Source organism: Thunnus thynnus, chromosome 14 (genome assembly GCF_963924715.1).
Source record: "Thunnus thynnus chromosome 14, fThuThy2.1, whole genome shotgun sequence".
In the NCBI taxonomy this organism is placed as follows: domain Eukaryota; kingdom Metazoa; phylum Chordata; class Actinopteri; order Scombriformes; family Scombridae; genus Thunnus; species Thunnus thynnus.
In genome coordinates this window covers 31,254,122-31,267,525 of record NC_089530.1, presented here as the reverse complement: position 1 = coordinate 31,267,525, position 13,404 = coordinate 31,254,122, and the positions used below count along the sequence as shown (strand labels likewise).

Sequence of the window (13,404 nt, the reverse complement as noted above, 5' to 3'; positions counted from 1 at the left end):
TAAAAGCCCTGATTGAGGGGCAAAAATTGCCCTCAAGATTTCGAAAAAAAAATATTTACAGGTTTAGGCTAATATCCTAATTCTACATTAAACCATCATTTTATCTTCATTCAATTAATTTAATTTCCATTTCCGTCTCTAACTCACACTCACACAAACAGCACTGTTGTACACACTACACTGCTGTTACATACCAGCTGGGAACAGATTATGAAACACTTATTTCAAGCATGAACTTTGTCTTCTAATGTGACATCATTTATTCTTTATTCAGACTTGGTGCCTGCAGTTTGTCAGAGATCAGCTGTGCTTCTCTGGCCTCAGTTCTGAGGTCCAACCCCTCTCATCTGAGAGATCTGGAGCTATGGAGAAACAAACTTGAGGAGTCAGATGTGAAGCTGCTGCGTGATCTTGAGAAGAGTCCAGACTGTAGACTGGAGACTCTGAGGTCAGTAGAGAGTTGGAGTCAGTCTGTGTTGGTTTCAGCAGTATTGTATTAAACACTGTAAGTATCAAAGTAAAGATCCAGTATTTCCTGGTGAACCTCCAACCTTGTCAGTGGCTGCTTTCCTCTGTGAAACTGTGAGAGGAGAATGGTGTCAGGCTTCAGGATTGGACAGAAAGACAAAGAGAGAGAGAACAGTCAGCCAATCAGATCAGCCAGAAGCCTGTTGTGATCATGTGTAGGGATGCACCAATCTGATTTTTCAGTCCTGATACCGATACCTGGGCTTTGCGTATTGGCCGATGTGTGGAACAGACCGGGATCATTCTTTTATGTGTAAGGCAACATCAGGCTCAAAGCATTACTAAAGCATTGCTTTCCTGATTTTGTAAAACAAAATGTAACAAATAAATACAGAGATAATATCTATGTATTTATTTATTTGTTTAAAATTATAAAATATAATCATGAATTTATCAGTGAGTGATTAAAGTCATTTGTTCACATGAGTAATGGGATGTATTCAAGACAGGAAAAACACAGGTGATTCGATTAACTAAAGATAGCATTAAAAACAACTTCACATTGGGTGGTATTAGTGTTAAAAGTTAGAGTACAGTTTGTACTGTCTAAGCATTGTACTTCACAATGCTGAAACAACAGCAACAACCCAGCTCTGGCGGGAGAAAAGCATCTAATGGCACCATGGGCCCCGCCGATGTGCCAACCTTTCTAGATCGGCCCCATTGTCACAATACCCGATCCATTTCTTTGAGTCAGTATTGGACCGATATCTGATATCAGCACTGGATCGGTGCATCCCTAATCATGTGTTTTGATTGATGAGAAGACGACTGTTGTTGTTGTGTTCATGTCTGCAGGAAATAAAGCTGGATTACAGCTGACAGCCTTACAAGATGAATGGAGACAGTGGTCCTCATCATCAAACTGTCCTACCATCAAATCTGATCTGAAAGTGTTTGTTCTCACATTTCAACACTAAAGAAATGATCAGTTCATCTTTGTCAGAGCTCTAAGATCAGTCTGACTGCAGCCTGCAAATCACTGGCTCTGATTTCACAGTAGCATCATTACGTTTAGTAACCATGTGGTCTTCATACAGACCAGAACCTCTGCTGAAGTCCAGGAATCACAACAGGTGTTTAGCTGAGAGCTCTGACTGATTGTCATGTGATGATTTAACAGCAGGAAAGATCTTCAAATCCCACAGAGACTCTGTAGCTTTTAAGCTTTTATAACAGTTCAAATGTATCAACAGTAAATCCATCAGTAAACTGATGAGTGAATGTCTCTGTTTCTGCAGTAATGATGTGTTCATGACTCTCAGCACTTTATTTCCTCTGTGTACTTGAGTGAAATCTGCAGAGTAAACAGACTTGATAGCAAAAGTCTGTGCAGGTGTGTGAGCTTGGAGCTCAGTGTGTTCACTCCAACACGTTAACATGATAGCTGAAAGGAAGCAGGCTACGCTGCACAGCTGTTCCACTTCTGGTCTGAGCAAGACTGAAGTCCCTGCTGCTCTTTATACTGGATGTACTGCATCACTGACTGACAGCTGATGAAGTCAGTCTCACTAAACACTGATTTATGACCTCTGTTGTTTCTTCTTCTCTCATCAGATGGTGATGATCTCTGTCAGAGTGTGAGTGAACATCCAGGAGTGAGTGTTGAGAGAGGATCAGCTGGATCCTGATGATCCATCTAGACCAGAGTCTGGATCTGGATTTTCTCATCTTCACTTAAGTCTCTTAACTGACTACAAACTGAACAGTTATCTCTGGATTTTGTTGAATCAGCACTTTACAGATGTGTTATACATGAGCTGTTTGATATAGAAAAGATTAAAAACAGGTGTTATAAGTCAGACTCTGACCCTGGGCCCATATTTATCAAGCGTCTCAGAATCACACAGAGAGTTAACGAGGACTAAAACTAATTAATGAAGCAGAAGAGAATTTACTCTGCTGTGAACTGACTAAAAGATTTTAGCGTATGCTAGCTTAGCAACTGGAATTCATTAATTGGAAGTGAATCAACTGAACACTGTCTTTATTTGACCTATAAATTAGTGATACTAACTTTAGATTGTCTGTGTTTTCTTTATTCTTTGAAGGGATAGTTCACATCTTTTGAGGTGGGGTTGTATGTGGTACTTATCCATAGTCAGTGTATTGCCTGCAATAGATTTGGGTCGGCACGCTCCCAGAGAAGCAGGCAGGAGTAACAACACAGAAGCTAAGCAATGTACAGCTGTGGACGAGTCCGGCAGCAAAACATATTTTAGCCACCTAAAAAAATCAATATCAGTTTAAGTGAATGCTATATTTAGAATATTTTCACCACTTAACTTGCCGTCAGACAGCCCTTTCCTTTGGCACTACATTTTCTGAACCGTAGAACTCCTGTATTCCTACGCATGCCATACACTGTATTAAGCTGCAGATCAGCTGTTTGGGTCAGAAAGTTCTGTTGCTAATGAGCACCAATTTCCTCCAGTTAAACAGCAGCAAAACTGAAGCTCTACTTATTGGTGCTCCACACCAGATTCAGTCATCCTCCAAACCTCATCTCACCTTTGACGGCCAGCACATCTCCCTTTCCTCCTCAGTCACTAATCTGGGTGTTAGGTTTGACCCTCAGCTGACCTTTGATGATCATATAAGACATCTATGTAAAACCTCTTTCCACCATCTCAAGAACATCTGTAAACTCTGGCCCTCTCTAACCCTACCAGATGCAGAGAAACTTGTCTGTGTCTTTATCTCCTCCAGACTGGACTACTGCTCTGTGCTCTTCACAGGGATCCTGGCAGGAGCATCCAGAAGTTCCAGAACATTCAGAGCAGAGCTGCCAGGATCCTGATGAGAGTGAAAACAACAACATATAACATCAGTTCTGTTTTCATTGCACTGGCTCCCCGTCTCCTTCAGGATGGACTACACTGATTGGACTAGTGGAGACACAGGGACACCGGAGCTCATCGCTTTGTATTTGTTAAGCATCTACTGTATATAGACACATTCATGACTGATGAGACCACACACTCAATATCTAAAATACAATAAAACCCTGTATTAATTTATGTTTACTCCAAAATCCAGCATACAGGTGTTTCTCTAATTTCCACAGTCCATATATGTGCAGGTTGCAGGTGATTAATTCTCTTGTACAAACACAAAGGTGGATTTAATGACGGACACATCCTTTAATCTGACCTCTGGTCTGCAGGAAAACACACGAGTGTCACTGCTGCAAAACAGGATGAAAAACAATCTGAGCTTAAAGACGCAGGCAGCTGGATTACAGAGAAGAGCCTCAATTATCATTCAAAATGGGAATTATCCTCCAATCAGATTAAAGTATGAAAACAACAGTTATAGATATTAATGTGAGAGAAGAAGAAGCAGATCAGATGTCAGAGAACTGGATCAGCAACAACAAACTGAAGGAAAAAGATCATCCAATCAGATCCAGAGTCTGTGAAATGATCTGAGACTAAAGGGACAGTTCAACATTTTGGAGAAATAGAGTAAGAAGTTAATTAGCCTAGCTTAGCATAAAGACTGGAAGCAGAGGGAAACTGCTAGCCTGGCTCTGTCACTGATCAACATGTTTCTTAACAAAAATTATATTTATATTTGATTTGTTCCGTAAAGTAAAATATAACTGCATATTTATTACAAGTCAGACTGTGAAGAGGGAGGATTTACAGCTCAGATCATTTTATCTCTTTCTAAAAGTTAAAATGTAAAATTAATATATTAAAGGATGGGTTCACAGTTTTTCAAGTGTGTCTTAAAGCAACAGTCAGGAGCCCAAATGAACACTGAAACATGTTTTTCTTGAACTGTCAACAACAAGACAGTTCAAAGTGCTTTAAATTAGATATAAAAAGGAATAATGACAAGATATATGATATATATAAATATAAATATCTTTATGCTGCCACGTATTCCACCAACCTAATAAACATCTTTTCTTTACATAAATATTTGTCAACACTCAGTTCAGCTCTTCCGTGATTTAAATGTTCTTTGTACCAGACTGATAGAAATGTGTTCTGGTGATCATTTAAAGTGTAAATAGACGATGGTATCTGTGATGGTCGGAGCTGATCTGATCTGAAGGTATTAACATGATTATTAATGTCATCAGTCAGACAAACAAACAAACTGATCTGCTTCCAGCAGGTTCAACCAGCACGAAATCCAGCGACTTCATTTAATTTTATGTTCAATGTCTGATTTATTCTGCAGTTTCAGATCTACATGTGTGTTTGTTATTACGTGTGAACTTCAGTTATTTGTCTGATGATTCAGTTTATATTTCATCTTTAACATAAAACACATTTAAATATGAAGTTAATAAATAAATATAAATATAACACTGCTGCAGCTCCTGTACTGACCTGCAGGGGGCAGCAGCCAGCAGAGCAGGATACTGATGTTATGATTTTATTTATTAAACATTCATTATTATTTTTAATATCCTGTTCTCACCTGTTTGTCAACAAACTCAGATTCTCATGTTTCTTATGTGAAGTTTCATGTTTTAATTAATAAAACAGTAAATAATGATTTTAAGCTGTTTAAAGTGACACTTTGCCAGTTGTTAAATACAGAAAATATTCAAAGATCTTTACATAAAGTGAAAAAATGCAGCAGAACATTTAAAAACACAATCAAAAATAAAATGAGATAAATAAAGACAAAATAAATATAAATTCTCTCTTTTAACCAGTGGACTCTTTTCCTGAATTTGTTTTTGGGAAACAAAATAAAATAATTATTGTTTGTATTTAGTTGTTTGTTTGAGGCAGAACATCCAACTGATTCTTTTTATTAAGGTCTTATAATAATAAAATATTGTATCATGGTATCGCAGTAAAAGTACATAAGTATTATGAGCTTGATGTAGTTGAAGTATTGCAGTAAAAGTACATAAGTATTATGAGCTTGATGTAGTTAAAGTATTGCAGTAAAAGTACATAAGTATTATGAACTTGATGTAGTTAAAGTATTGCAGTAAAAGTACATAAGTATTATGAGCTTGATGTAGTTAAAGTATTGCAGTAAAAGTACATAAGTATTATGAGCTTGATGTAGTTAAAGTATTGCAGTAAAAGTAGTGGTTTGGTCCCTCTGACTGATATATTATTATATATGACATCATTAGATTATTAATAGTGAAGCATCAGTGTTAGAGCAGCATGTTACTGTTGTAGCTGCTGGAGGTGGAGCTAGTTTACACTACTTTATATACAGTTAGCTAGTTTAGTCCAGTGGTTCCCAACCTAGGGGTCGGGGCCCTCCAAAGGGTCAGCAGATAAATCTGAGGGGTGGTGAGATGATTAATGGGAGAGGAAAGAAGAAAAAACAAAGTTCTGATACACAAATCTGTTTTCAGTTTTTGGACTTTTTCTCTAATCTTTGATTTTTGCTGAAATATTGGATCATTTGAACATTTATTGAAATGAAAGCATGTGAGAAGTTTAGAGGGAAAAATCACTATTTGGTGGAGCTGTTAACAACTCATAGACATGTGAAATGTGACCCCGACTACACACTGCTTTTTGTAAGACGTCAAAAGACAAAAAGGTTGGAAACCACTGGTTTCATCTTTAACAATGTGTTGTATTTTCACACTTGAATAATTGTAAACTCGTTCTTTAAGTCTGACTGTTGTTGCTGGAGGAGGAATATTGGTGAAACAAACATTACTGTTGTTATTATTATTATTATTATTATTATTTCATTGTCAGGTGGTTTAGTCTCTTTGTGGAGTTTTTAATTCATCTGTGGATACAAACAGATTTATGAAAAAGTTAATTTGTTTTGGTAAAATGAGGAAATGTGTGTGTTGGTGACTGTGGTTAACAGTCAACTAACAGTCAGACATCTGATCAGAAACCTCTTCAATTAAATTCTCTGCTCACACTTTGAGCTGTGAGTTAATTTGTACAGTTCAGAGTAATTTTAGATCTTTGTTAATGACTGATGACCTGCAACACACACACACACACACGTGACTTCAAGTGAAGAAGGCGGGAAGAGCAATCCAGGAGAAACCCTGAAAGTCACCAGAGCAGAAGCAGGAAACAGTCTGATGCAGGGTGAGTGTTAATATTAGCGCTGCAAATAATGATTACTGTCATTATTGATCAACCTGCTGATTATTTTACTGATTAGTTGTTTAGTTGATTAAACTGTGTCAGAAAAATCACAGTGACGTAACGTGATTCACTGCTGCAGTTAAAATAGAGAGAAGTCAGTTGAGAACCACACAGATGTTTATCTGAAGTCTGTTTGTTGGATTTTAGTCAGATGTCGGCTGCGGTCAAAAAAGTCGCGCCTACCGTCTTTTCCTGATCACTTTTGCTTGACCTCGATAGGAAACGTCACGAGGTGAAAAAAAGATTTAAAGTAGAACTTAGGAAAAGACAATCGACTGCAGTTACACGAGGCTACGTAATTATGCGACTACGGATGTTATTGACGTGAGTCTGTCATGGTGAAACTACAATAGGTGCAACTGAAGTCTCTGAAATTGCATCCACGTTTCCTTCACTGGCGTCTTTTCCTTGCGTCTTAGTCCTTCGGGAGATGCAGGAGAGACGCGAGGAGAGGGAAAATTTGTTTTGAGAGACATGAGACGTCCTCTCCTCTGAAACGTCATGTGAAGCGACGTCCGTTTCTGATGACGGCGACAGCTGCTCACAGCTGGATCAGCTGTCAGTCGGCTTTAACAGCTGTAGAAACTTCTGATGGAGTTTGTGTCTGTACACATGTGCACTGTGTTAATACTAATAAAGTTATCACCGCTAGAGCAGCTGTTTCCTCTCTGCAGCCTGTTTCCTGTTTAACAAACACCTCAATAAAAAACCTGCATTCTGTATTTATACTGTGTCCTGCTCAGACGCAAAGGAACCATTTCTACTCACAGAATGTGTTTATACTATTTATCGATTATTTGAGTCTATATTTATTGATATTCTGATTGTGAATTCATTATTGAATAACTCAGGATATGATCCGGGTGTCTTCTGAACACTGGAAAATATGTATTTGGCTAAATGTTTCAGGGCAAATGGAAATGATGTAACTCATATCAAACCTGACGTTCAGGAATTTTCAGCCTCACATGTGACTGAATGGAAATGATAATAAATTATATAAAATATAAATGTGTTTAACTGTTATTATGGATCAAATTAAAGTCAGGAAGAGTCTGTCTGTCAGCAAGAAACAGTTTAATGGAGGAAATAACATCATGAAAAGAAAATCTTTCTAATAAATGAAGAAAGTTGTTAATGGTTCTTTTGTTGATCAGATTGACAATTATATATAAAGTTGAGCATATAGATGACAACAATAAAATATAACAATAGCTTTGCTGTTGTTAACTTAATGCAGCCAGGCGGGCAGCCTGCAGCAACAAAACTTTTGTATAATATAAGTTTATTTAAGTTGTCTTGGCAAAATATCTCATAAGTTATACAATATTAGGGTATTTAATATGCTATTAATATATTTATTTATTTATTTGGCAAGACAGACTGTAGGTTACTGCACCCCAAGGCAAAATAGAAACCTTCTTGTAGATGTGAATGAAACTGTTTTGCAACTCAAAGAAATATATGATACAGAAAATGTTTTATATAGTAATGCTGTACTGGTTACCCCTTGAACAATCCTTTAACTTCCTGTAAAATTAACCTCAAACATCCATCCAAAGCATACCTAAAGTAAATAGAAAGCTGTTCTTGAACCATTAGCAGTACATGCATGATTTTGCTCTCTTTCAAAGGTAACACTGAACTTTTTTCCCCAACAGTCAGAATCACTGTAAGTGTTAGTAGCATTGAGTCATAGAAGTCTAAACACACTGAAGTAAAAGGTTTTTAATTTCTGCCTGAATAATTTTTGTAAACAGATGCTTGTAGATGACCTATAGCTGTGACTTATTAGCTGGAGAACACAACGGAACAATAGCATGCATCTTTATTTAGTCCAAGTCCAAATTTAATAATACCACAGAAAATTAATATTTTACATGGTTTGTTTAGGCATCTTCCCAAAGAAGGCCATTTAGAGATACCAAATGACTCCTGCTTCAGAGTAAAAGATTCAAAAGAAGTGCTATGGTGCAGTTCATTTAAAAGTACGCTGTTGTGATTGTATCTTGAAATGGTTAACAGGCCCCTCATCCTAATGCTGTACTGGTTAACGGGCCCCTCATCCTAACTCTGTACTGGTTAACAGGCCCCTCATCCTAATGCTGTACTGGTTAACGGGCCCCTCATCCTAACTCTGTACTGGTTAACAGGCCCCTCATCCTAACTCTGTACTGGTTAACAGGCCCCTCATCCTAATGCTGTACTGGTTAACGGGCCCCTCATCCTAACTCTGTACTGGTTAACAGGCCCCTCATCCTAATGCTGTACTGGTTAATGGGCCTCATCCTAATGCTGTACTGGTTAACAAGCCCCTCATCCTAATGCTGTACTGCTTAACGGGCCCCTCATCCTAACTCTGTACTGGTTAACAGGCCCCTCATCCTAACTCTGTACTGGTTAACAGGCCCTCATCGTAACGCTGTACTGGTTAACGGGCCCCTCATCCTAATGCTGTACTGGTTAACAGGCCCCTCATCCTAATGCTGTACTGGATAACGGACATTTCAGTTGTAGAGCAAAAATACTTGCTGTGAAGTGCAGCCACAGTTTTACTTTCCTGGCGTTCAGCTAATAGAAAGAAGTCCAGTGGACTCCAGGAAATGTGAAAACAGGAGGCAGTCATTGTGCTCTACTTCAATACATTGTGTTAAAGCATTTTAAACTGACTTTCTGTACGGGATTTGTTGTACAAACAAACTCGCCTTGCAGGTTTCCGTATCTAGCTCAACCAGAGGAAACAGGATGACTGTTTATCACCAACTGTAGCAGCACTAGTAGGTGGTACAGGAAGTAATGCTCACAAGCATCTTTCCTTTTGAGTTGTCCTTGAGAAAGACACTGTATGCCTGTTGGCTCATGATCAGCAGTTGACCTCTGACCTCCCAGTTTAAGCACCAGGAATGACAACGTTGAAGTGTATAAAGTATATGTTCTCATCATTATTATTTTCCCTTCTGGTTTTCGCAGGCCAAACAGCTCCCCTCGGCGTCCAACGTTATCAGCTGACCATTCATGAACTCCTGTAGGGGTATGTGAGGTAAAAAAGTTTATCCTTTAAAGTTTATCCTTAAATGTGCTGTAATACTGGCAGAGGGAAGCACTTCATAACAACATGGCAATGCCCACTGCAAGTGCAAAAATAAAAATGAGATATACTCATGAATTATAGACACCAAAAAACTCACACTTTGAATGTACAGAAGCTGCAAAAACTTTGTTGTTTGCTTGCTCACAGAGGATGTAGATGTGGATAATGTGGATTATCATGTGTTTTGCAGTGGTGAAACTATGAAAATAACCAAGTTATGTGACCTGTTTATCAAGCAGTAAATGATTTACATTTAACATGCACATGTACAAAAGTCAAACCGATAAAGTGTTATTTGATGAGAATTGAATACATGTCCTTCCTATTTAAAATTTCTCTTATTTTCAGCAGGGAGCCGTAATGGCGAAACGTAAAGGGGAGCTCTTGAATACTCTGGAAAAATTAAAAGCAGATGAGTTTAAGAAGTTCAAGTGGTTCCTGGAGGAGGATGACATCCTGGAGGGCTTTAAAGGCATCCCAGTGTTTCAGCTGGAGAATGCAGAAAGGCAGGACACAGTGGATCTAATGATACAGAAACATCAGGATCCTGGAGCTCTGCAGCTGACCATGAAGGTTTTAGAAAAGATCAGCAGGAATGATCTGATGCAGAGTTTGCAAAACTCCTGCTCAGGACCAAATGGTAAGTTAGGGGAAGGAATCTGAAAAGCAGTGTCACATACATTTCATAAATTATTAGATGACCTAAAAGTTACAATATTCTAATGTGTTAACAAAAATCATGTAAAAATAATGTTATAGATTGATTTGTCATTCTTTTTGGTACCACCTTCATCAAAAAGAAAAAGTAGCAGGATAAAGAATAATTCTTAAATGATTCACAAGCTGAAATAAATTTGGTCAACTGACTCACAGCATGAACGAACAATTCTGTTCCCCTTTTCTACCTGCCTCATCCTTGTTGCTCGCTGCAACAAGTCATCTGGTAGTCTCACTCTCCGTCTTACCCTTGCTGGGAAGCAAGATCCCAGGATACTTGAACCTCCTCACTGGGGAAACCTCAGCCCCAAAAGAGATAATTTAACTTTTTACAGCCTCTTGGACTTATCTCAACCACTTCACACTTGGCTACAAATAAGATAAGATATGATACGATAAGACTTTATTGTCCCAGAGGGAAATTTACCTTGGACACACAATGCTTCTGCTGTGCAGTACCAAATAATTCAACATTACTGCACATCATACATCTCATAAATACTGTGATTAAAAAGTAAATTGGAGAAGGAGGTTGCACTTCAGTGGGATTCTCAGTGAAGTGCTAAACCCAAAATCCATTAGGCATGTTCCAAAAATATAGTAGCATATCTCAAATTTCCTTTCTCAATGAGGACAAAATATTTGACAAACATTTCACTTGTTTATTTGACTGACATCACATTAGAAAAACGCTTACGCGTTTTGGCAGAGAGCCTTCTTCAGAGCGTTTTAAGTATACAGGTTCAATTCAGTCATATATATACAAGGGCAGAGATAATACACAGCTGGGAATTGGACCCAATTATTTGGGAACCGATTACTTTTCTTATCCTGTGGTTCTAGATACAGGGACCAAATTACAGACAAAATGGAACTTCACAAAACACTGACCATCGTTGATTCACTATTAAGAACATACACTAGATGGCAAAATCAATTATTGGGATTTAACCATAGAAAAGATGAAACTGGAGCCATTCACACTTCTATTTATTGAAAAGACATGGAACGCAATTAAATATTGCATGCTGCTAGCAATCATCCCAAACATCGAAAGGATATTAACCCAGTGGGACAGTTTTTGAGACTCAAACATAACTGCTCAGAACTTGATGACTATGACTCCAAAAAAAACATCATGGTTACTAGGTTCAAGGAAAGAGGCTATGCCTCCAACTCTATTCAGAAAGCCATACAACATGCCAATACCACCTCTCACTCTGATCTCTGGTCTAATGCACAAAAAACAAAAAATCAAAGTCAGGCTTGTTTTTCTACTGAATATAATCATTGTGCTTCACAAATAAAAGAGATACTCAAGAGACACTGGCATGTGCTTCAAGCAGAACAATCTTCGAAAGACTTTGGCAAATCGCCACGCCTTTTCTCATTCAGGAGAGCACCTACAATTAAAAACATTGTCATGTACAAAAATATGACTCATGACAAAACCACATGGCTGACTACAACTGGCATGTATAGATGTGGTAACTGTGCCTGCTGCAACAATATAACAAATACGAAATTGTTCAATCATCCCCACACTGGGAGGAAAATTCTTATTAAGGAATTTATAAACTGTAAATCGACTCGTGATTTGCATGTTATGTCCCTGTGGTCTAGCATACATTGGACAAACCAAATGACCTCTTAAACAATGGATATTGGAGCACAAAACTGCAATTCATACAAGCAATTGCGAAGGGGTTCAAAAGTAACAGGACAGATACACATGAAGTCAGACTAAATAATCATATGATGACTCAGACATAACTAAGCGAACCGATGCCCACAGTAAATCTGGTAATATCTCCTCCACTGACCAACAAATACTGGCGGCTCTGAGACATACAGTACTTCCTGGAGGAAGTACCCCAGAGTTTCACACTGGGGGTAATTTGGGGAGTCATCATAAGATTATTGAAAGACTGTGGGTCTAACTGTGGAAAAAATAAATGAACTCTTGTCAGGTGGGCAGTGACATGATTCTGACGGGTGGTCCTACAGAGTAACTGTTACTGGTTACTGTAATGGGGATTTTGTATCAGAGAAACTTTGTTTCACTATGAATGAAAAGTGCGGTGCAAATTCAATTTATTTGTATTATTTCAGCAGGTAGATTTCTCCTGGAGAACATCAAATCCTCCGCCATGTATACACATAACATTTACTTAACAAAAGACTGTAGATAGGGAAAGTTAGTTTTACACAGAGCAATTTATCCTTGTATTTAAAGTCCAACTAAAACTGAAACTGACAAAGTGTCCTCTAGAAGTGTAAGTAAGTCGGTTTCCACCACTTAACATTTTACTGTTTGTTGAATTCAGACACATTCATGCTGTGAGGAAAAGTTCTGACTCAGTTCTGACTAACATGTTTTCTATCACTAATATAGATAAAATGAAGACATGCTTTGATAATAAGGTCAGTGTAGAGGAGAAATATGATCACTGATTTGTTGCCTGTTCACAGACTTACAGTAACCAGTTTACTATTGTGCATGTTAATATGTTCCCCGATCACCTATGCAACCTGGTTTCTCTGAGTAACCTGGTTAAGTAAGTGAATATAAACACACTGATAGATATTCAGATCTATATTTTTCTTCTCTTTCAGCAGATGGTGATCTGCAGGAGGTTTTAAATAAATATAAGATCAGTCTGAGATTGAGATGTCAACATGTGACTGAAGGAACTGATGAATCAGAGAGTGAAACCCTCCTCAACAAGATCTACACTGAGCTCTACATCACAGAGGGAAAGAGTGAAGATGTTAATACCCAACATGAGGTTTGGCAGCTTGAGAAAGCTTCCAAGACAGAGTCCCTCCATGACACTCCAATCAAGTGTCACGAGATCTTTAAAGTCTTACCCAGCCAACATGAACACATTATCAGAGCTGTCCTGACAAACGGCGTTGCTGGCATTGGAAAAACCTTCTCAGTGCAGAAGTTCACTC

General features: G+C 38.2%; 1 protein-coding gene across 8 annotated transcripts in view; it reads left to right on the top strand.

The window, feature by feature from the left end:
• The window catches only part of LOC137197516 (NACHT, LRR and PYD domains-containing protein 12-like), an 80,884-nt gene that overhangs the window by 60,550 nt on the left and 6,930 nt on the right, over window positions 1-13,404 (top strand). For 2 of the 8 annotated variants that reach the window (XM_067610977.1, XM_067610976.1), the window contains exons 13-14: window positions 275-448; window positions 2,086-2,809. The exons of 1 other annotated variant lie outside the window; for it this stretch is intronic. In XM_067610977.1, coding sequence (XP_067467078.1) covers window positions 275-448; window positions 2,086-2,092 — 181 coding nt within the window. In that variant the 3' untranslated portion in view covers window positions 2,093-2,809. Of the gene's footprint in view, window positions 1-274; window positions 449-2,085; window positions 3,973-13,404 lie in introns of those variants that run through there. 5 more of the 8 variants (XM_067610981.1, XM_067610975.1, XM_067610980.1 and 2 more) reach the window with 5 other exon arrangements.